Source organism: Zalophus californianus, chromosome 2 (genome assembly GCF_009762305.2).
Source record: "Zalophus californianus isolate mZalCal1 chromosome 2, mZalCal1.pri.v2, whole genome shotgun sequence".
NCBI classification, from domain to species: Eukaryota; Metazoa; Chordata; class Mammalia; order Carnivora; family Otariidae; genus Zalophus; species Zalophus californianus.
The window spans coordinates 54,356,669-54,380,832 of NC_045596.1; the positions used below are offsets into that span (position 1 = coordinate 54,356,669).

Consider the following 24,164-nt stretch of genomic DNA (forward strand, 5'->3'; position numbering starts at 1 on the left):
CTTGGATCACTTGCTTTGTAAAAAGCCAGCTGCCATACTGAACAACCCTATGGAGAGGGCCGCACGACAAGGAAGGCCTGCAGCTAACAACCATGGGAGCAAACTATCTTATAAGTAGATCCTCCAGTCACAGTCAAGCCTTCAAAGGACTGCAAACCAGGTAGACATTTTGAATGCTACACCTCATTAGAACCCCTGAGTAAGAACTAGCCAGCTAACCCAGACTTCTGGGCCACAGAAACTATGAAACCATAGATGTTTGCAAGTGACTATTAAAGTTTGGGGTAATCTGTTACACAGCAAATGAGTGACTAATATAATAAGTAAATCCAATGATCCTTAGAACACATGCATACCTTCCTTCCAAAACTGAAGTCTTAGGCTCTCCAGAATCCAAGTTAGATTCTGCTGGTGTCTTGCATGTAAATCCCCTGATCTGAGACTTCAGATGAACATTTTGTCCAGTCATATTATCTTGATCCTTTGTGCTTCTTGTACCTCTGTGAAAATGTAAAGTGTAAAATTATTTTCATTTCTCCATAAAATATTTCTTCTAGAAACAATACACAATGAGTAGGCCATATAAAGTGGCTGTAACAAATATTAGATAACCCTGTTCAGGTCCTAGGACTTACAACTAGCCTAGGAAGAAACCTTGATTCTAGGACCTACTAAGAAAAATTCTGAAATGGTATAGACTTGGCCTAAGATGGAGGTGATGACAAGGGGGAACACAAGGAGACATTACTTCAGGCAGCATATAATGTACATTACACACTTAATCTATCATTTTTTTGAAAATCCACAAACAACTGAAATTGTTTTCTTTGACACCCCTAGTCAGCCTATTGAGGAACAATAAGGGTGCTCAGAGGGACTCTGGTTCATCTCTTCAGTAGCTAACAGCTAATTAATTTATCTCCAATATATCCAAATAGGATATATTATTCCCAGATTGTGTAATTTTTCTCTTCTCTCCCATTTCTCTTGTAAGTGCTATGTTTTAATTTGTTCCTTGACTCAGTCTATCAGCCTACTCTTATCTTATGTGAGAAAATAATTTGCATGCAAAATAACTAAAGAACATGCAGACTTTGGTCCTATGATCACAGTCTAAAGAAACAAAAGGGATTATAAGAGAATACTATGAACAATTATACGTCAACAAATTAGAAACCTAGATGAAATGGATAAATTCCTAAAGACACACAAATTACCAAAACTGATTCAAGAAGAAATAATCTCAAAAGACCTGTAACAAGAGAATGAATCAGTAATCAAAAAACTACCCAGAAAGAAAACCTCAGGCCCAAATGGTTTCACTGCTGAATCTTCCAAGCATTCAAATAATACAAATTCTTCACAAACTCTTTCAAAAAACAGAAGAGAACTTCTCAACTCAGTTTATGAGGCCAAGATTATCTTGGTATCAAAACTGGACAAAGACATCACAAGAAAACTAAACCAAAAAACTCAACATACTAGCAAAAGAAATCTAACAATGTGTAAACAGAATTATACATACATCATGACCAAATGGGATTTATACCAGAGATGCAGTTTGGTCTACCATCCAAAAACCAATTAAGATAATATAAAAAAAAAAAAAAAAAATCACATCATCGTACCAGTAGATGCAAAAAAAAAAAAAAAAGCAAGCATTTAACAAAATCCAACACCTCTTTATGATAAAAACGCTCAACAAACTAGGACTAGAAGAGAACTGCCACAACCTGATAAAAAGGTACATATGAAAAACCTACACCTAGCAGTATACTAAATGGTGAAAGACTAGATGTTTTCCTCCTAAAATTTAGGAACCAGACAAGGAAACCTGCTGTTACCACTTCTATTAAACACTGTACCAAAGCTTTTAGCCAGAGCAATTAGGCAATATAAAACAAATAAATAATAGACTGGAAAGAAAGGGTAAAACTATTTCTATTCAAAAATGACACTATTTTTGTACTCAGAAAATCCTATGAAGTACACTAAAAAGCTAATAAATGACACTAATAAATGACATCAGCAAGGTTGCAGAATACAAGAATATAAAAACCAACTGTATTTCTATACACTTGCAATGAACATCCAAAAATAAAATTTAAAAAGCAATTCTATTCACAATAGCATCAAAACAAATAAAATGCTTAGGAATGAATTTAACAAAAGAAGTGTAAAACTTATGCTCTGAAAACATTGTTGTAAGAAGTTAAAGATCTCAATAGATGGAAAAACATCCCATGTTCTTAAAATAGCAATATCCCCCAAATTGATATACAGATTCAATGCAATCCCTATCAGAATTTCAACTGATGTCTTTGTAGAAATTGACATGCTGATTCTAAAATTTATATGGAACTGCAAGTAACCCAACATAGTCAAAAGAACCCTGAAAAGGAAGAATAAAAAGGACTCATACCTCTTGATCTCAAACCTTATCACAGCAATGGTAATCATGACAGTACAGTACTGGACCAAGAACTGATATACAGATCAAGAGAAAAAAGTTGAGAATCCAGAAGGAAACTCATATACATATGGTCAACTAATTTTCAATAATGGTGTCAATAGGTTAATTTGGTTTGTTCACTGAGTGTACCTGTTTTAAACACATACCCACAAATTCTTAAACACTCCTCTTTTCAAGAGAGAAAGCCTAATCCCCCATTCCTTGAACGTGGTCTGGACTTAATGACCTGTTTCTAACAAACAGAATGAAGTGGAAGTGACAGTATGCAACTTCAGATACTAGGTCATTAAAAGGGAATTTTAACCTCCATCATAGTCACACTTTCTCTTGGATCACTTGCTTTGTAAAAAGCCAGCTGCCATACTGAACAACCCTATGGAGAGGGCCGCACGACAAGGAAGGCCTGCAGCTAACAACCATGGGAGCAAACTATCTTATAAGTAGATCCTCCAGTCACAGTCAAGCCTTCAAAGGACTGCAAACCAGGTAGACATTTTGAATGCTACACCTCATTAGAACCCCTGAGTAAGAACTAGCCAGCTAACCCAGACTTCTGGGCCACAGAAACTATGAAACCATAGATGTTTGCAAGTGACTATTAAAGTTTGGGGTAATCTGTTACACAGCAAATGAGTGACTAATATAATAAGTAAATCCAATGATCCTTAGAACACATGCATACCTTCCTTCCAAAACTGAAGTCTTAGGCTCTCCAGAATCCAAGTTAGATTCTGCTGGTGTCTTGCATGTAAATCCCCTGATCTGAGACTTCAGATGAACATTTTGTCCAGTCATATTATCTTGATCCTTTGTGCTTCTTGTACCTCTGTGAAAATGTAAAGTGTAAAATTATTTTCATTTCTCCATAAAATATTTCTTCTAGAAACAATACACAATGAGTAGGCCATATAAAGTGGCTGTAACAAATATTAGATAACCCTGTTCAGGTCCTAGGACTTACAACTAGCCTAGGAAGAAACCTTGATTCTAGGACCTACTAAGAAAAATTCTGAAATGGTATAGACTTGGCCTAAGATGGAGGTGATGACAAGGGGGAACACAAGGAGACATTACTTCAGGCAGCATATAATGTACATTACACACTTAATCTATCATTTTTTTGAAAATCCACAAACAACTGAAATTGTTTTCTTTGACACCCCTAGTCAGCCTATTGAGGAACAATAAGGGTGCTCAGAGGGACTCTGGTTCATCTCTTCAGTAGCTAACAGCTAATTAATTTATCTCCAATATATCCAAATAGGATATATTATTCCCAGATTGTGTAATTTTTCTCTTCTCTCCCATTTCTCTTGTAAGTGCTATGTTTTAATTTGTTCCTTGACTCAGTCTATCAGCCTACTCTTATCTTATGTGAGAAAATAATTTGCATGCAAAATAACTAAAGAACATGCAGACTTTGGTCCTATGATCACAGTCTAAAGAAACAAAAGGGATTATAAGAGAATACTATGAACAATTATACGTCAACAAATTAGAAACCTAGATGAAATGGATAAATTCCTAAAGACACACAAATTACCAAAACTGATTCAAGAAGAAATAATCTCAAAAGACCTGTAACAAGAGAATGAATCAGTAATCAAAAAACTACCCAGAAAGAAAACCTCAGGCCCAAATGGTTTCACTGCTGAATCTTCCAAGCATTCAAATAATACAAATTCTTCACAAACTCTTTCAAAAAACAGAAGAGAACTTCTCAACTCAGTTTATGAGGCCAAGATTATCTTGGTATCAAAACTGGACAAAGACATCACAAGAAAACTAAACCAAAAAACTCAACATACTAGCAAAAGAAATCTAACAATGTGTAAACAGAATTATACATACATCATGACCAAATGGGATTTATACCAGAGATGCAGTTTGGTCTACCATCCAAAAACCAATTAAGATAATATAAAAAAAAAAAAAAAAATCACATCATCGTACCAGTAGATGCAAAAAAAAAAAAAAAAGCAAGCATTTAACAAAATCCAACACCTCTTTATGATAAAAACGCTCAACAAACTAGGACTAGAAGAGAACTGCCACAACCTGATAAAAAGGTACATATGAAAAACCTACACCTAGCAGTATACTAAATGGTGAAAGACTAGATGTTTTCCTCCTAAAATTTAGGAACCAGACAAGGAAACCTGCTGTTACCACTTCTATTAAACACTGTACCAAAGCTTTTAGCCAGAGCAATTAGGCAATATAAAACAAATAAATAATAGACTGGAAAGAAAGGGTAAAACTATTTCTATTCAAAAATGACACTATTTTTGTACTCAGAAAATCCTATGAAGTACACTAAAAAGCTAATAAATGACACTAATAAATGACATCAGCAAGGTTGCAGAATACAAGAATATAAAAACCAACTGTATTTCTATACACTTGCAATGAACATCCAAAAATAAAATTTAAAAAGCAATTCTATTCACAATAGCATCAAAACAAATAAAATGCTTAGGAATGAATTTAACAAAAGAAGTGTAAAACTTATGCTCTGAAAACATTGTTGTAAGAAGTTAAAGATCTCAATAGATGGAAAAACATCCCATGTTCTTAAAATAGCAATATCCCCCAAATTGATATACAGATTCAATGCAATCCCTATCAGAATTTCAACTGATGTCTTTGTAGAAATTGACATGCTGATTCTAAAATTTATATGGAACTGCAAGTAACCCAACATAGTCAAAAGAACCCTGAAAAGGAAGAATAAAAAGGACTCATACCTCTTGATCTCAAACCTTATCACAGCAATGGTAATCATGACAGTACAGTACTGGACCAAGAACTGATATACAGATCAAGAGAAAAAAGTTGAGAATCCAGAAGGAAACTCATATACATATGGTCAACTAATTTTCAATAATGGTGTCAATAGGTTAATTTGGTTTGTTCACTGAGTGTACCTGTTTTAAACACATACCCACAAATTCTTAAACACTCCTCTTTTCAAGAGAGAAAGCCTAATCCCCCATTCCTTGAACGTGGTCTGGACTTAATGACCTGTTTCTAACAAACAGAATGAAGTGGAAGTGACAGTATGCAACTTCAGATACTAGGTCATTAAAAGGGAATTTTAACCTCCATCATAGTCACACTTTCTCTTGGATCACTTGCTTTGTAAAAAGCCAGCTGCCATACTGAACAACCCTATGGAGAGGGCCGCACGACAAGGAAGGCCTGCAGCTAACAACCATGGGAGCAAACTATCTTATAAGTAGATCCTCCAGTCACAGTCAAGCCTTCAAAGGACTGCAAACCAGGTAGACATTTTGAATGCTACACCTCATTAGAACCCCTGAGTAAGAACTAGCCAGCTAACCCAGACTTCTGGGCCACAGAAACTATGAAACCATAGATGTTTGCAAGTGACTATTAAAGTTTGGGGTAATCTGTTACACAGCAAATGAGTGACTAATATAATAAGTAAATCCAATGATCCTTAGAACACATGCATACCTTCCTTCCAAAACTGAAGTCTTAGGCTCTCCAGAATCCAAGTTAGATTCTGCTGGTGTCTTGCATGTAAATCCCCTGATCTGAGACTTCAGATGAACATTTTGTCCAGTCATATTATCTTGATCCTTTGTGCTTCTTGTACCTCTGTGAAAATGTAAAGTGTAAAATTATTTTCATTTCTCCATAAAATATTTCTTCTAGAAACAATACACAATGAGTAGGCCATATAAAGTGGCTGTAACAAATATTAGATAACCCTGTTCAGGTCCTAGGACTTACAACTAGCCTAGGAAGAAACCTTGATTCTAGGACCTACTAAGAAAAATTCTGAAATGGTATAGACTTGGCCTAAGATGGAGGTGATGACAAGGGGGAACACAAGGAGACATTACTTCAGGCAGCATATAATGTACATTACACACTTAATCTATCATTTTTTTGAAAATCCACAAACAACTGAAATTGTTTTCTTTGACACCCCTAGTCAGCCTATTGAGGAACAATAAGGGTGCTCAGAGGGACTCTGGTTCATCTCTTCAGTAGCTAACAGCTAATTAATTTATCTCCAATATATCCAAATAGGATATATTATTCCCAGATTGTGTAATTTTTCTCTTCTCTCCCATTTCTCTTGTAAGTGCTATGTTTTAATTTGTTCCTTGACTCAGTCTATCAGCCTACTCTTATCTTATGTGAGAAAATAATTTGCATGCAAAATAACTAAAGAACATGCAGACTTTGGTCCTATGATCACAGTCTAAAGAAACAAAAGGGATTATAAGAGAATACTATGAACAATTATACGTCAACAAATTAGAAACCTAGATGAAATGGATAAATTCCTAAAGACACACAAATTACCAAAACTGATTCAAGAAGAAATAATCTCAAAAGACCTGTAACAAGAGAATGAATCAGTAATCAAAAAACTACCCAGAAAGAAAACCTCAGGCCCAAATGGTTTCACTGCTGAATCTTCCAAGCATTCAAATAATACAAATTCTTCACAAACTCTTTCAAAAAACAGAAGAGAACTTCTCAACTCAGTTTATGAGGCCAAGATTATCTTGGTATCAAAACTGGACAAAGACATCACAAGAAAACTAAACCAAAAAACTCAACATACTAGCAAAAGAAATCTAACAATGTGTAAACAGAATTATACATACATCATGACCAAATGGGATTTATACCAGAGATGCAGTTTGGTCTACCATCCAAAAACCAATTAACATAATATAAAAAAAAAAAAAAAAATCACATCATCGTACCAGTAGATGCAAAAAAAAAAAAAAAAGCAAGCATTTAACAAAATCCAACACCTCTTTATGATAAAAACGCTCAACAAACTAGGACTAGAAGAGAACTGCCACAACCTGATAAAAAGGTACATATGAAAAACCTACACCTAGCAGTATACTAAATGGTGAAAGACTAGATGTTTTCCTCCTAAAATTTAGGAACCAGACAAGGAAACCTGCTGTTACCACTTCTATTAAACACTGTACCAAAGCTTTTAGCCAGAGCAATTAGGCAATATAAAACAAATAAATAATAGACTGGAAAGAAAGGGTAAAACTATTTCTATTCAAAAATGACACTATTTTTGTACTCAGAAAATCCTATGAAGTACACTAAAAAGCTAATAAATGACACTAATAAATGACATCAGCAAGGTTGCAGAATACAAGAATATAAAAACCAACTGTATTTCTATACACTTGCAATGAACATCCAAAAATAAAATTTAAAAAGCAATTCTATTCACAATAGCATCAAAACAAATAAAATGCTTAGGAATGAATTTAACAAAAGAAGTGTAAAACTTATGCTCTGAAAACATTGTTGTAAGAAGTTAAAGATCTCAATAGATGGAAAAACATCCCATGTTCTTAAAATAGCAATATCCCCCAAATTGATATACAGATTCAATGCAATCCCTATCAGAATTTCAACTGATGTCTTTGTAGAAATTGACATGCTGATTCTAAAATTTATATGGAACTGCAAGTAACCCAACATAGTCAAAAGAACCCTGAAAAGGAAGAATAAAAAGGACTCATACCTCTTGATCTCAAACCTTATCACAGCAATGGTAATCATGACAGTACAGTACTGGACCAAGAACTGATATACAGATCAAGAGAAAAAAGTTGAGAATCCAGAAGGAAACTCATATACATATGGTCAACTAATTTTCAATAATGGTGTCAATAGGTTAATTTGGTTTGTTCACTGAGTGTACCTGTTTTAAACACATACCCACAAATTCTTAAACACTCCTCTTTTCAAGAGAGAAAGCCTAATCCCCCATTCCTTGAACGTGGTCTGGACTTAATGACCTGTTTCTAACAAACAGAATGAAGTGGAAGTGACAGTATGCAACTTCAGATACTAGGTCATTAAAAGGGAATTTTAACCTCCATCATAGTCACACTTTCTCTTGGATCACTTGCTTTGTAAAAAGCCAGCTGCCATACTGAACAACCCTATGGAGAGGGCCGCACGACAAGGAAGGCCTGCAGCTAACAACCATGGGAGCAAACTATCTTATAAGTAGATCCTCCAGTCACAGTCAAGCCTTCAAAGGACTGCAAACCAGGTAGACATTTTGAATGCTACACCTCATTAGAACCCCTGAGTAAGAACTAGCCAGCTAACCCAGACTTCTGGGCCACAGAAACTATGAAACCATAGATGTTTGCAAGTGACTATTAAAGTTTGGGGTAATCTGTTACACAGCAAATGAGTGACTAATATAATAAGTAAATCCAATGATCCTTAGAACACATGCATACCTTCCTTCCAAAACTGAAGTCTTAGGCTCTCCAGAATCCAAGTTAGATTCTGCTGGTGTCTTGCATGTAAATCCCCTGATCTGAGACTTCAGATGAACATTTTGTCCAGTCATATTATCTTGATCCTTTGTGCTTCTTGTACCTCTGTGAAAATGTAAAGTGTAAAATTATTTTCATTTCTCCATAAAATATTTCTTCTAGAAACAATACACAATGAGTAGGCCATATAATACTGGCTGTAACAAATATTAGAACCTATAAGTCCTAGGACCCTGTTCAGGTCCTAGGACTTACAACTAGCCTAGGAAGAAAACTTGATTCTAGGACCCTATTGAACGGTCTTGTTCAATGGGGAAAAAATAGTATTTTCAATAAACACTTATTGGGACAATTGGATAGTCATATAGTAAAGTTGAACCCTTACTTCCCAGAATAGACAAAAATTAACTCAAAATGGATGAAAGACCTAAATACAAGAGAGTTAAAACTATAAAACTCTTAGAAGAAAAGATAGGGACAAATCTTCATGAACTTGGATTCTTAGATATGACATCAACAGTATAAGCAATAATAGACTGGACTTTATCAAAATTAAAAACCTTTGTGCTTCAAAGGACATCATTAAAAAGCAAAAAAGACAACCCACAGATAGGAGAAAATATTTGCAAATCCCTTATTTGACAAGGAACTTGTATCCAAAATATATAAAGACCTCTAACAACACAATTAAAAAAAAAAAAAAGACAACCCAACTAAAAATAGGCTGAAAAGATCTTTTTCTAATGATATGCAAATGACCAATAAACACATGAAAAGATGCTCAACATCACTAGTCATCTGGGAAATGCAAATGAAAACCACAATGAGATACCACTTTCATACCAACTAGGATGGCTAGCATCAAAGTGAGATAATAACAACTCCTGGCAAGGATATAGAGATACTGGAACCCTCACACACTGCTCACAGAAATGTAAAATGGTCAGATGCTTTGGAAAACAGTCTTGCAGTTCCTCAAACAATTTATTTATTTATTTATTTATTTTTAAGATTTTATTTTTATTTATTCATGAAAGACAGAGAGAGAGAGAGGCAGAGGGAGAAGCAGGCTCCTAAGGAGCGGGGAGCCCGATGCGGGACTCGATCCCAGAACCCTGGGATCATGACCTGAGCCGAAGGCAGACGCTTAACCATCTGAGCCACCCAGGTGCCCTCAAACTTAAATATAGAGTTACCATATGGCTCAGCAATCCCACTCCTAGGTGTATGTCCAAGAGAAATGAAAACATATGTCCACATAGAAACCTGTACACAAATGTTTATACCAGCATTATTCAAAAGAGCCAAAGGTGGAAACAACCCAAATGTCCATCAATGAATGAAAAGATAAACAAAACATGGTATACCATAAAATAAAATATTATTTAGTCATAAAAAGTAATGAAGTACTACTGATACATGCTACAACATGAAACTTGAAAATATCCAAACAGAAGGCACCTGGGTGGCCCAGTCAGTTAAGTGTCTGACTCTTGATCTCAGCACAGGTCTTGATCTCAGGATCATGAGTTCAAACCCGGGGAGGTGGAGGGGGGGCAGTGAATATCCAAACAGAAAGAAGTCAGTACAAAAAAACTCATACTATAGGATTTTATTCAGGTGAAAATCCAAAATGTAAAATCTATACAAACAAAAAGTATATTAGTGGTTGCTTAGAGCAGTGGAAGAGGGAATGGGAAATGCTAACTAAAGGGTACTGGCTTCTTCATGAAGTGCTGAAAATGCTCTAAAATTGACTACGTTGATGGTTTGCACCTATCTGTGAATATACTATAAAACCATTAAATTGTACACATTTCATGAGTGAATTGTATGATATGTGAAGTACCCTTCATAAAACTTTTAAAACAGAAATCTACAGTAATGAGATTCTGTTCCATCTGGCTTCAGGAAATAATACAGAAATTAAGTGATTACATAAATTTGAATGAAAGAAACTTAGTGGAGACTGCTTACACTTTAAGTGCTCTAGCTCTTAAAGTTTAGTTTAGTTTATTCCCAACAGGTTTTAATAGGGAAAAAGGAAGTTAGCTTGTAGTTTAATTAATGCTCATGGTTATAAAGAAGCAAAAAATATCACTTTTAAACAAGTTAAAAGTTTCAACATCTGTTAGATACATGCAGAGAGGAGAAGTAACTCATGTAACATCTCTAATCAGGAAGATGCCTTAAAATTTTTTTTAAAAAAAGGAAGACTCCTTAAACAAATTAATTTATCAATTTTGGCTTAAATACTATTATCCATCTCCTCCCTGATTTCAACACATGTGCGTGCGTGCGCGCGCACGTGTGTGTGTGGTTTGTGTCACATAATATTCTAGTATTGAAAAGGCTTTTAATTTATTTTCTCCCAAAAAACCTAGTAAGTTTTAATTCCTTAAATTCCTCTACTGGTTTTTGATAGTGAAAAATTATCAAGAGACTAAATACATTGTACACCTGAAAATATAACACGATGTTAATTATACTTGAAGAAAAGGAACAGTAACATCTGGAAATAAATAAAAATTATTATCATTTAAAAAAATAACAACAAAAGTGGAAACCACCCAAATGCTCACCCTTTAATGAATGGATAAAAAGTGGTATATTATTTGCAATAAAAAGGAATGAAGTACAAAAAAAAGAGAAACTAAATATTTTCATATAACCATACAAGGTGTTAACTATAAATTCAGTCAGCCACTTGATTTCTTTTTATATACTGAGAGCTAAAAATGGTTTGTGTATTTTCAAAGGTCACGTCTTAAATGATTATCTAACTATAGACATAACTGTTTCCATTTTGCCTGTTGGCCAGCAAAGCCTAAAATAATTACTATCTGGCCCTTTAAGAAAAGTTTGCCAACCTCCACTTCTTATAAAGGAATAAAAATAAATCATTTATCAACATGAATAATCTCAAAAATGAACTGTGGAAAAAAAGCAAATCACAGAAGGATATATATACTAATAAAACCATTTTTATAAACTTTTAAAACCATACCACATGCTGTTCATATATACATGCACACGTAGGAAAAAGTATAAAAATATCCATGAGAATGGTAACTACCAAATTCAGTATCACTAACAAGGGAGAAGAATGGGCTCAGCAAAGGTACACATGGGATTTCAACAGTCACTATAATATTTTATTTCTTAAGTGAGGTCATTGGGGAATCAGGTGTTACTTTTTTTTTGTAAACCTGAAATAATTTTGTAAACCTGGAAAATGGTATGGAAATGGTGTGAAAAAGTTAAAAGAGAATGTGTACGGAATTTTTTTCTGTACTACAATGACATACACTGCTATATTTTAGGGCACTATAATTTACTCCCATAAATCCCTAACACCTTGCAGTTTCTCACATATAATATGTATTATTTGTTGAGTAAATTAAAGAATACATACTATGTCAGTAAGCAAAAATACGCAAGAACAACGCCTAACTCACTAGGTTGTTAGGACTGATGAAAATTCATTGAAAGCTCCTAGCAAACACCTGCCACATATAAGCACTCAAAGTATGTTAACTATTATCACCTTAGTGCAAGGAGTATTAAGACGTATTTCTAATTACTGAAATTACATTAACCTCACTTAAAAGGAAGCAAATCAAACTATACACTAAAAATGACTAAAGGGCGCCTGGCTGGCTCAGTGGTTAAGCGTCTGCCTTCGGCTCAGGCCATGATCCCAGGGTCCAGGGACTGAGGTCTGCCTTGGGCTCCCTGCTTCTCCCTCTCCCCTTGTCACTCCCCTGCTCCTGCACTCTCTCTCTCACACTCTCTCTCTCTCAAATAAATAAAATCCATTTTTTTAAAAATGACTAAGATGGTTAATTATGCTGAAATTAAAAAATAAAATACATTTTTAAAAATGACTAAAATGGTAAATTTTGTTTTTACCACTTTAAAAAAAAAATCACTCACATCCCGTGTACTATATATTATTCCCCATTTTAATATAAGGAAACAAATTCAGATTACTACTTTGGCCTGGGTGTGGATTTACAACCAGGTTTGCCAGACTGCAGAGCCCTTTATGCTAAGTTTCTCCATAAATGATTAAATGACACTGACAAACTATTAAATGCTGAATGGCAAAAATAACTATATCGTATACCTAACAGACATTACCCAGAATGATCAAGATTTTTCTTCTTAGCCAGGTCTTCCTCATCATTTTCCAATGACGCATTCTGGGAACAACCAGAAATTTCATCATGGTCCATAATTCCTCCAGAATCTTTAGTATTTAAAAACTCCTGTGCTCTTGAGCTGCCCAGAGTAGTTCTCTTCTGCCCTTTAAACGGAATGGTTTTTTCCTCAATATTCTTAGATGATTGGTTTGATTTTTCAGCAGGTTTTCGTCTACTGTTGTGACACACTGACAATTCATTTCTTCTTGAAGAATTGCTATAAACAAGACCTGAAGGATTCAATGATAACCTAAAGTTAGCATAATGTTTATCCAGATTAGCGGGCTCACTGAAATACCAATATTATTTATTTACATGTAAATACACATAGACAGACACACACCCCCCCCAATCTCATAGGCTGTTTGTTTTCAAATTAAAGTCATAAACTAGGCAGCTTTTCAACCCTTTGCATGTATCACAGCTTCCAAAACCGCCCTATGTCTCTGCCCACTCCTCTTTTGGCCATCCTCAAGACCCCGTCATTTCCCAAGCTTCCAGCTTCAGCTTCTCTATCTACTTTGAGGGACCCTTCTACTCTTAACTTTAATTATTATGTAGATATTGGTATCATAATATTCACCTACCACTCTCCCCCAAATCTGACCCTCTGGTTTTAGTTATCTTAATGAAAAGTGTAACTATTTACCCAGATACCTACATCAGAAATCTGAGTCATCCAAGACTCCTATCCCTATCCACAATCAAGTCCCCAAATCCTGTCATTTCTACATTCTTAATACCTCTCAAACCCACTTCTTTCAAGCCCTCCTGCCTATCACTGGACCCTCATCATTTCTTAACTGGATTATTAAAGCACCTCTTAGTCTCCCTTTCTCTAGCCCTGCTGCTCCTCAATCCATTCTTCACACTGCTTCAAGAATCATCTTAAGAAAACACAGCCTGGGGGCGCCTGGGTGGCTCAGTTGGTTAAGCGGCTGCCTTCGGCTCAGGTCATGATCCTGGAGTCCCGGGATCGAGTCCCACATCGGGCTCCCTGCTCAGCAGGAAGTCTGCTTCTCCCTCTGACCCTCTTCCTTCTCGTGCTCTCTATCTCTCATTCTCTCTCTCTCAAAATAAATAAATAAAATCTTTAAAAAAAAAAAAAAGAAAACACAGCCTGGATCATGACAACCTTGCTAAAATCTTTTAGTGATTATCTGTAACTTAAGGATTAAGTCCAAATATTTTCAATAATTTATTTCTACACCTAGAGTATTTACTTCATTAATCAAAATTTTCAACATTCTCTGCAAATAAACAAACCAAAAAAAGCCAGCAATACTGAACTACCTGCATTTCTCTAAAGCACTGGTTCTTTTTTTTTGTTTCAAAGTGAATTCTTTTTTATTATGTTATGTTAATCACCATACATTACATCATTAGTTTTTGATGTAGTGATCCATGATTCACTGTTTGCGTATGACACCCAGTGCTCCACGCAGTACGTGCCTTCGTTGGTCCTTAGACAAGCAGGATCAGCATCACTTGAGAATTTGTTTCAAATGCAAATTCTCAGGCTAGGCTTCAGACCTACCACATCAGAAGCTCTGAGTAGAGCCCAATAATCTGTGTTTTAACAAGCCCTCCAAATAACTCTGATAAAACAATTGTTAAAAGGTTAAACTCTCAGCTCCATATCTCTGCACATGCTACTCTACTGGAAACATTTCATCCTTCCTCCTCATCCCACCCCGTCACTCAGCTGATTCCTAATTCATCCTTCAGGAAGCTTTCCCTAATTCCCATGCCTAAATTAAGTAGCTCTCTCTCAACCCTTTAATAATATTTATCATCCATCTAACTGTTTACTTATCTTTCTCTTCCAGCAGACTGACAATTCCTTGAGACCAAGATTGCTCTTTTACCTGTCTTTATATTCCCAACGCCTAACAGCAGGGGCAGGACTGTGGTGAAGCAATTTTTTCCAGTCTACTGAGATATAATTGACACATAACATTTATAAGTCTAGGGTACACGATGTAATAATTTTATATATGTATATATTGCAAAATAAATACCAAAGAGTAAATCTTAAAAGTTCCCATCATAAAAAAAAAAAAAAATTTAACTAGTGTGGGAAATTTAAGAAGGTGCTCACTCTCAGAGAGTCTTACAAGTACTGAACCTGAACTCAGTACTTGTAACTGAGACCAAGTGCCTCCTCAAATTTCTCATTCTGCTACTCACTCGCACCACTGTAGTACTGGCCCTGCCTAACACCATTCCTGCCTCACAGTGGGCACTCCATAAACGTTTCTCAACATAAAAGCAGTAGGGCCACACATCTACTATAGGCAGCTTGGTTGGTTATTAGGGAAACAAACATTACATCAACAGTCAGGAAACCTGGGTTCTACTGCTTTCCAGTTCTAGCACAAAGGTCTATGACCTTAGGTTGCAAGCCATGTTGCTTTCTTGAGCTTCAGACTTTCTTTTTCTAGCAGATGAAGGATTGTTTTAACCATGAGATCTATAAGCATTCCTCCATTTTTGTGACTCCCTACTTGATCAGAAACTCAACATTTGTTTCAAGACTGCTACATAAGTCTTTTTTGGTAAGTCTCAGAGTTCTAGAAAACTTATCCAGGCTTTGTAAGATTTTTATTCACCTATATATTTACACACTCATCTGCTACAGTAGTTTCAAGCACCTGGGGCAGAAAGGTGAGTTCCTCAGAGCAATAACAAGAGTAGATAATGTTTTATATACTAACTACATGCCACTTACTCCTTATCATGAGGTAGAAGGATTTGTAATCATGTTACAAAATATGAAACTGAAGAAAATAACTTACCCAAAGTGGAGAAATCATAATTTAAACTCAGATCTAAGTCCAAAATCCAAGAAAGGCTGCAAAAGAATATTTCTTTCTACTATCAATCAAGGATCCCAGTGACTCAAAAATTCATAGCAACAAGGCCTCAGATGTAGTGCCATATTTGTTCTACTCTCATTTGTTGATCTAAATACCATAGAGTCAACAGTATGATTTTCTTTTTTTCATGACTACTTCCTTTAAAAGATCAAAGATGTTTCCAAAACAATAAATGTTTCACATCGTACAGAAAAGAGCTGGCATAGCAGACCTAAGAATGTTATCCTTAGAAAGACCTGCTTGCAAAGTTAGCTCTTGGCTAGTATTTGGGAACTTTAATTTCAGAGGGTTCCCATCATTTCCTAACTGATAAATGTGGTTTAGTGTGCCTAAACTGCTTTACAAAAAAATACGATTTATGTCAAATTCTTGCTTTCCTTCAGGGAGTCTGGAATTTTAGTACATACTAGGTGGAGGGTGCCTAGGTGACCACCTCCAGTAAAAATCTTGGGCACTAAATCTCTAATGAGCTTCCCAAGTAGGTAACATTTCACTCATCCATCATTAGTATTCATTGCCAAAAGAACTAAATGCCTCTGGTATGAGTCCATTGAGAGAGGACTCCTTCAGACTTTGCCCATGTACTTTTTCTCTGATTTTGCTTTGTATCCTCTTGCTGTAAGGAAACTTCAGGACACCATTATCACTTCTCTCACTACACTTTCACCTGATGGCCTTGCTTACTACTTCATCGAGAAAACAAAAAAGTCAGAAGAGTACATATTCATCTTCTCACCATCAACTCTACCAACCTACTTCCATCTGTGTACTGCATCACAGTCCCCTGCTTACCCATTCAAGGATTGTGATCCTATATTTATACTCTAACTTTCTAGGAGGTTGGGTTTTTTTTTTATTTTTTTTTATTTTTTATATTCAAGAGTCTTTCTTAAGTTTTTATTTAAATTCCAGTTAGTAGGGGCACCTGGGTGGCTCAGTCAGTTAAGCATCTGCCTTCAGCTCAGGTCATGATCCCAGGGTCCTGGGATAGAGCCCCACTTGGGGCTCCCCGCTCAGCAGGGAACCTGCTTCTCTCTCTCCCTCCCCCCCTGCTTGTGCTCTCTTTCGTTATCTCTCTCTCTCTCAAATAAATGGAATCTTTAAAAAAAAATTCCAGTTAGTTAATATACACTATAATATTAGTTCAATATATCAAGTGTACAATATAGTGATTCAACACTCCATACATCACCCGGTGCTCATCACAACCGGTGTACTCCTTAATCCCCATCACCTATTTAACCTTTCCCCCTACCCACTTCCTTCTGGTAACCATCAGTTTGTTTTCTATAGTTAAATGTCTGTTTCTTGGTTTGCCTATCTCTCTTTTTTTCCCCTTTGCTCATTTGTTTTGTTTAAATTCCACATATGAGTGAAGTCATATGGTATTTGTCTTTCTCTGATATATTTCGCTTAGCATAATACTCTCTAGTTCCGTCCATGTCATTGCAGATGGCAAGATTTTATTTTTTATGGCTGAGTAATATTCTGTTGTGTGGGTGTGTGGGAATGTGGGTGTATGTGTGTGTGTATGTATGTATACACACCACATCTTCTTTATACATTCATCTGTCAATGGACACTTGGGCTGTTTCCATAATTTGGCTACTGTAGATAATGCTGCTATAAACATCAGGGTGTATGTATCCCTCTGAACTAGTATTTCTATATAATTTGGGTAAATACCTAGTACTGTAATTGCTGGATCACAGCTATTTTTAACTTCTTGAGGAACGTCCATAGTTCTTCACACTGACTGCACCAGTTTGCATTCCCACCAACAGTACCAGAGGGTTCTCCCTTCTCCACATTCTATCAGGTTATTTTATTTTATTTTTTATTTTTTTATTTTTTTTTAAAGATTTTATTTATTTATTTGACAGAGACGGAGACAGCAAGAGACACAGCGAAAGCAGGAACATAAGCAGGGGGAGTGGGAGAGGGAGAAACAGGCTTCCTGCCGGGCAGGGAGCCCAATGTGGGACTCGATCCCAGGACCCTGGGATCATGACCTGAGCTGAAGGCAGACGCTTAACGACTGAACCACCCAGGTGCCCACTATCAGGTTATTTTAAATGAGCAGATAAACCAACATAACAGCTTGTATATTATAAAAAAAAAAAAAAGACCCTCCCTTGACCCCACATCTCTATGCTTCCTCATCTTACTATCTCTCCTTCCCCACTTCCTACTCTTGAAACCATTTCAATCAGGCCTTTGATTTGATCATTCCACAGAAATCATTTCTATCAAGTGACCAACAACCTCCACATGCCAAAATTATATTGTCAGTTCTTAACTCTCATCTACTTCAAGCCATCAGCAGTATTTAACAGTTCATCACTCAATCCTTAAAATGCTTTCATTACTTTGCTTCCACGACCCTAAGTTCTCTTCAGTTTCCTTTAACCTTACTAACTGCAACTATTTAGTTTCTTTTGGTGGATCCTCCTTTCCCTCTTGACTCCTGGCATTGGAAGTCTCCCAGGACTCAATCCTTGGCTTTCTTTCTTCTCTAGGTTCAGTCTATCACTAGGAATTTCAAGCAGTCCTAAAGTTTTAAATATCATCTATATATTGGTAAGTCCCTAATTATATGTCCTCCCAAATCTTTCCCCCTAACTTTAAACTCATTTACCAGGCTATTTCCTCAATGTATCTACGTTGATACCTAATTAATTTATTACAACCTGAAATCTTTGCCATCCTTCCCAAATCTGCTTTAATACTTTCCCTCATTCAGTAAAGAGTAGAGCTCCCTTATTCTATCTGTTCAGGAAAAAAAAAAAAAAAAAATCTGAGTCATCCTAGACTTCTGGTTCTCTCTTACTCCAATGTGTTAGTACCAAATCCAACCACTTTTCATCTCTTCCCTCCAACAATCTCTTAACTAGTATCCATGCTCTAGTTTCCTCTCTATGTAGCAGTAAAAATAATTCTTTTAGAGGTGCCTGGGTTGCTCAGTCGGTTGGGCATCTACCTTTGGCTCAGGTCATGATCCCGGAGTCCCAGGATCTAGCCCTGCATCAGGCTCCCTGCTCAACGGGGAGTCTGCTTCTCCCTCTGACCCTCACCCCACTCGTATACTTTCTCTCTGTCTCTCAAATAATAAATAAATAAAAATTTCTTTAAAAGTCTCTTAATTTAAAAAAAAAAAGAATAATTCTTTTAAAAGAGGACTCAATCAAGTCACTTCATTGCTTAAAATCTTCTAGTAGCTTCCCAATACACTTCATCTAAACTGTCTATCACAGCCTCCCTCTCTGACTTCATCTCTCCTGGCGTAGTCATCTTTAGCCATACTAGCCTTCTTGAATTCCTCAAACATGCCAAGTATGTTCCATCAGCACCTTTACAAATACTGTTCCCTTGGTCTGAAATGTTACACACCAAGTTATTTGTATGGTTCCCCTCTTCATTTTCCTGAGATATATGCTCTGAAAGACCAAAATGGACTCTTATTACTACCTTTTACAAAAACATTATTCACTTCTATCGACTTATCCACCCCACTTCTACCTTCTTATCCACCCCACTTCTACCTCTACTTCCCATCTCTATCCTTTATCAGCTTTTCTTCTTTTTTTTATTATGTTATGTTTATCACCATACATTACATCATTAGTTTTTGATGTAGTGTTCCATGATTCATTGTTTGCGTATAACACCCAGTGCTCCATTCAGTACATGCCCTCTTTAATACCCATCACCAGGCTAATTTTTCTTTATTGCCCATCACTGCATGAATTATACACTTATATTGCTGGTCTTCCTCCCCTCAAATGTTAAATCTCATGAGAGTACGAGTTTGTTTTTCCAGAGCTATATCCCTATATCTAGAATACAATATATAGTAGAGCCCAGTATCTTCACACTTAACTGACTTAATATTTCTATTAATGACTCAACTTAACTTTGCCCTCATTAGGTTTTCTGTGGAAAATGGGAGTATAAATCAAACATAAAGCCTCTTATAGAATGACTTTTTGGAGCTCTCAATGAACATCATTTAAATAAAATACTTACTCTGTTCTGACTTTACCACCCACCAATTAGATGGACGCCTGGAAATTCTTCGACTTCTTGTAATAGTTGAAGTCACTTCATCAGGTACAAGTTTATTCTTCTTGGACCCACTGGGAAAATGCTTCTTTTTATATTCTTTATCTTTTTTCTGAGTCTCTGTATAAGGAACATTGGTGCTATTTTTCTTGCTTCCTATAAAGAAAACCATAAAAAACAATTTACAATCTATGGAACCAAAGAGCTTTCAGAAAATCACAATAGGTTAAAAAAAAAAAACAACCCTCTCAATTATAGGAATATCTTAAATTTATTCTGTGGACTTCTTTCATCTCTTTTTTTTTTTAAGTCAAATGTTCTCAATAAGATCTGTTTCTGTCAGTTAAATATAAACTTTTCACATTGCTTGATAACTAACATACTCCTAAGCCAAAAAAATTGAGTACACTCTGAAAAAGAAAAATATATGGCTTCTTCCAACTACTTACCAATGTTCCAAGTTAAAAAAAAAAGGTAACCACTGCTTTTCTGTTTTGAATTAAATCATTATTTTGTCAATCTAATTTTTGAAAGAGGAGATTCAAATAATGGAAAACCATTATTTTTGTTAATATAATTTAAAAAAGAAAAGAGAATGAAAAGAAACAATGAATATGGCAAGCAATACATAGCTAATGAAAAGGTTTGGTGTCAGCAGTAACCTCATTTCACTACCACGACAACTGGGTAAGAAAAGAATCTAACAGAAGAGTGAAATCAATTCTAGTTTGTTTTTTGTGGCTGACAATCAGAAGAAGAAAAAATCAGGGAAATACAAGATATTTCAATACAAATATTACAGTTAAGAGGGGCACAATCACCAAAATGGAAAATTTCTTTTTCTCAGAAATAGGTTTAAAATATTAGGTGTTAGTAGACAGAATGGAAAATTTTCTTGATCATCAAATAAATCAAGAAACCATCATTTATTAAGCAACTGAGACAAAGACTTCTGGTCCAAAGAAGGAATTAAACTCATATCAAGTAGGAAATATTCATGGAGTAAACAAACTACATAAAAGTATGTAAGACCAACAGAGCAGGTATTATATATAACCACATAATTAAATATGAAACTATACAGAACTTTTTAAAAAGATGAAAGGAGAACATAATACAGGTTGAAACCTGGAAATATGGGAAATACAAGACCAGACTTCACTAAGAAGGTAAATTTGGGGAAATAATTCAGATGGAGATGATATCTAAAGCAAAGGAATAATTTTCTCAAGGAATGAATATAAAAGGAAGAGCAAAGGGCAAACTATTAAACGGGGAATATGGAAAGAATCACCAAAATTTATAGATGAAATGAGGAAAAGTAATCAATAAAGACAGAAGGAGGGGCGCCTGGGTGGCTCAGATGGTTAAGCATCTGCCTTCGGCTCAGGTCATGATCCCAGGGTCCTGGGATCGAGTCCCGCATCGGGCTCCCTGCTCCTTGGGAGCCTGCTTCTCCCTCTGCCTCTCTCTCTCTCTCTTTCATGAATAAATAAATAAATAAAAAATCTTAAAAAAAAATACAGAAGGAAATCAAACAAAAAAAAGAATCAAAATATTATAGCATCAGAAATTAGCTAGTGTTTAGGCTATAATGAAAACTACATCTTGTCATCTTTACTATATGTAGCATATAACATTGTGTTTGGCACATAGGCTTGAGATATGAATTCAGGGTGAAGCCAATGTTACAGTAGGCAATGAAATTGGCAAAAGTACTTCCCAGCATGAGCTATTTTAGATAGGATCCACGTTTTTGATACACCAAGTATGCTTCACAGATCAGCTGTATCAGCATCACCTGGAAGAGACTGTTTAGAAATACAGAATTTTGGGGCAACTAGGTGGCTCAGTTGGTTAAACGTCCAACTCTGGATTTCAGATTAGGTCATGCTCTCAGATCATGAGCTCAAACCCAGTGTCAAGCCCTGTGCTAAGCAGGGAGTCTGCTTGTCCCTCCCCGTCTCTCTGCTTGCCCTATTTCTCTCTCTTCCAAATAATCTTAAAAAAAAAAGAAAGAAAGAAAGAATGAATGAATCTTGGGTCCCACCTGACACCTACTAAGCTGGTTTATGAATCAAAATGTTAAGAAAATCCTCAGGGAATTCAAATGCATATGCAAGTTTGAAAAGCACTGTTCTGCTGTTTTAGTCAATCTCCCAGGTAAATTTGATTGAGGAGAGATAGAAAACGAACCAAATTATGTCAAGATCCCTTACAGCAGTAAAACTCTCTGAGTCCAATCTGAGAATAAGTCACAGGATTTGGCAACTCTGAATTTAAGATAAAGAGAATGATTTATGCTTATAAAAGGAGTAAAAGAAAAACATTAGCCTTAATGATCTGAACCAGACACAAGAAAAGTTGATGAAAAAGGAAAGAATATACTTTACCAATATTGTGCTTAATATGGGAATTAACCAATAGAACTGATGAGAATGGGAGGTATTTGGAGAGCCACCACAGATAGCAAATCTTGATAATAAAGAACATATTTTAGGGAATGGATATAGCAAATAATAAAGAGTCAGTTTATAAAACACTAAAGCAAGGAGAACTTTCAACATGGTTGCCACTGATTAGTGGGTTTAAGGAATTACCTGTACAACTGCAAGAATCCTCACCAGTGAGCATCATTTTCAGGCCTCCTATATGTTCACCCTCCTTTCTCTTCTCCAACTCCTTTTCTTCTATTTCCCCCTTTTTTTCTTTCCCTTACCTTATCAAAAGTATCCTCAGGAACTGTTTTTTTAAATAAAGATTTTATTTATTTGAGAGAGAGAAAGAGAGAGAGAGAAAACAGAGGGGGTCAGCAGAGGGAGAGGGAGAATCAGACTCCCCCTGAGCAAGGAGCTCGACAATGTGGGGCTCAATCCCAGGACCCCCAGGATCATGACCTGAGCTGAAGGCAGATGCTTAACTGACTAAGCCACCCAGGCACCCCCTCAGGAACTGTCCTAACAAATGAGAGGTGCTCATGATGACAGAAATTGCCCATGTTCATGAATAAACTTAAAAAAAAAAAAAATCAATGTGAACAATGATTTAGGGGAAAAGAATCGCAGGAAGAAAATGCTATCGTGAAAGACTTATTCAGACCATGACACAGAAAAATATCAAAGTCGAAAACAAACCAATTATTTCAGAAACTAATTCCAGATCAGGGAAAATCAGAAACTGAATGACAAACAATTTAGAAAACTAATAAACAAGAACACACACAGAAGATACAACTGATATATGAACAGATGGTAACGTGAAGAGAGCTGACTTAGAACTATGGGAACATATGTCCTAAGTAGGGCAATGACCAGAAAAACAGGTGACTCAGAAGTGATACATTTCATTAACTACAGGAAATTTTGCATATTTACATGTAAAGGAGTATCTTTCCGAAGGTTGGATATGTTTTAATAAACACAGCAAAATTATTCATCCAAAACAGAGTAATACTTCTGTCATTAATAATAATGTATTGGGGCGCCTGGGTGGCTCAGTTGTTAAGCGTCTGCCTTCGGCTCAGGTCATGATCCTGGAGTCCTGGGATCGAGTCCCACATCGGGCTCCCCGCTCCACGGGAAGCACTTCTCCCTCTCCCACTTCCCCTGCTTGTGTTCCCTCTCTCGCTGTGTCTCTCTCTGTCAAATAAGTAAATAAAATCTTTAAAAAATAATAATAATAATGTATTCTGGGGCGCCTGGGTGGCACAGTCAGCTGCGTGTCCAACTCTTGGTTTCGGCTCAGGTCATGATCTCGGGGTCGTGAGATTGGGCCCCGCACTGGGCTCTGCGCTCCGCATGGAGTCGGCTTCAGAGTCTCTCTCCCTCTTGCTCACATTCTCTCTCTCTCAAATAAATAAAATCTTAAAAATAATAATAATAATAATGTATTCCAATGACCCATACAGATAACTGTTAAGGCTAAGATCTGAGGGGTATTTTAGGAATAGGACAGATATAGTTGCTGTTCTCATGGAACTTTCAGTCTAACTGCCAGAAGGAAAAATGGAAATTTAGCAAGTAATTTTATGTTTGATAAAATAAAAAGGATGTTACTGGAGCATATATAGGAACATACCGGGATAGGGAGTAATAATCAAGTAAAGTGATATGTAAACTGAGTACAAAGCTTGGTAGGGGACAGAGTACATTTAGGAAAATTTTTCTCAGCAAAAGGTACAGCATTTTAAAAGGCCCACAGTTGAGACAGTACTCTGTTCATGGAACTG

The 24,164-nt window shown here is 36.1% G+C and overlaps 1 protein-coding gene across 3 annotated transcripts in view; it reads right to left on the minus strand.

Annotated features, from left to right (window-relative positions):
• The window catches only part of CENPC (centromere protein C), an 87,365-nt gene that overhangs the window by 36,219 nt on the left and 26,982 nt on the right, over positions 1-24,164 (minus strand). For all 3 annotated transcript variants that reach the window (XR_004819925.1, XM_035726281.1, XM_035726280.1), the window contains exons 9-14: positions 19,901-20,092; positions 12,934-13,225; positions 8,752-8,895; positions 5,954-6,097; positions 3,156-3,299; positions 357-500 (exon numbers count right to left, since the gene is read on the minus strand). Coding sequence is in view for 2 of the 3 variants with exons in the window: in XM_035726281.1 (XP_035582174.1) it covers positions 357-500; positions 3,156-3,299; positions 5,954-6,097; positions 8,752-8,895; positions 12,934-13,225; positions 19,901-20,092 (1,060 nt within the window). In the remaining variant the exon portion in view is untranslated. The remainder of the gene's footprint in view (positions 1-356; positions 501-3,155; positions 3,300-5,953; positions 6,098-8,751; positions 8,896-12,933; positions 13,226-19,900; positions 20,093-24,164) is intronic.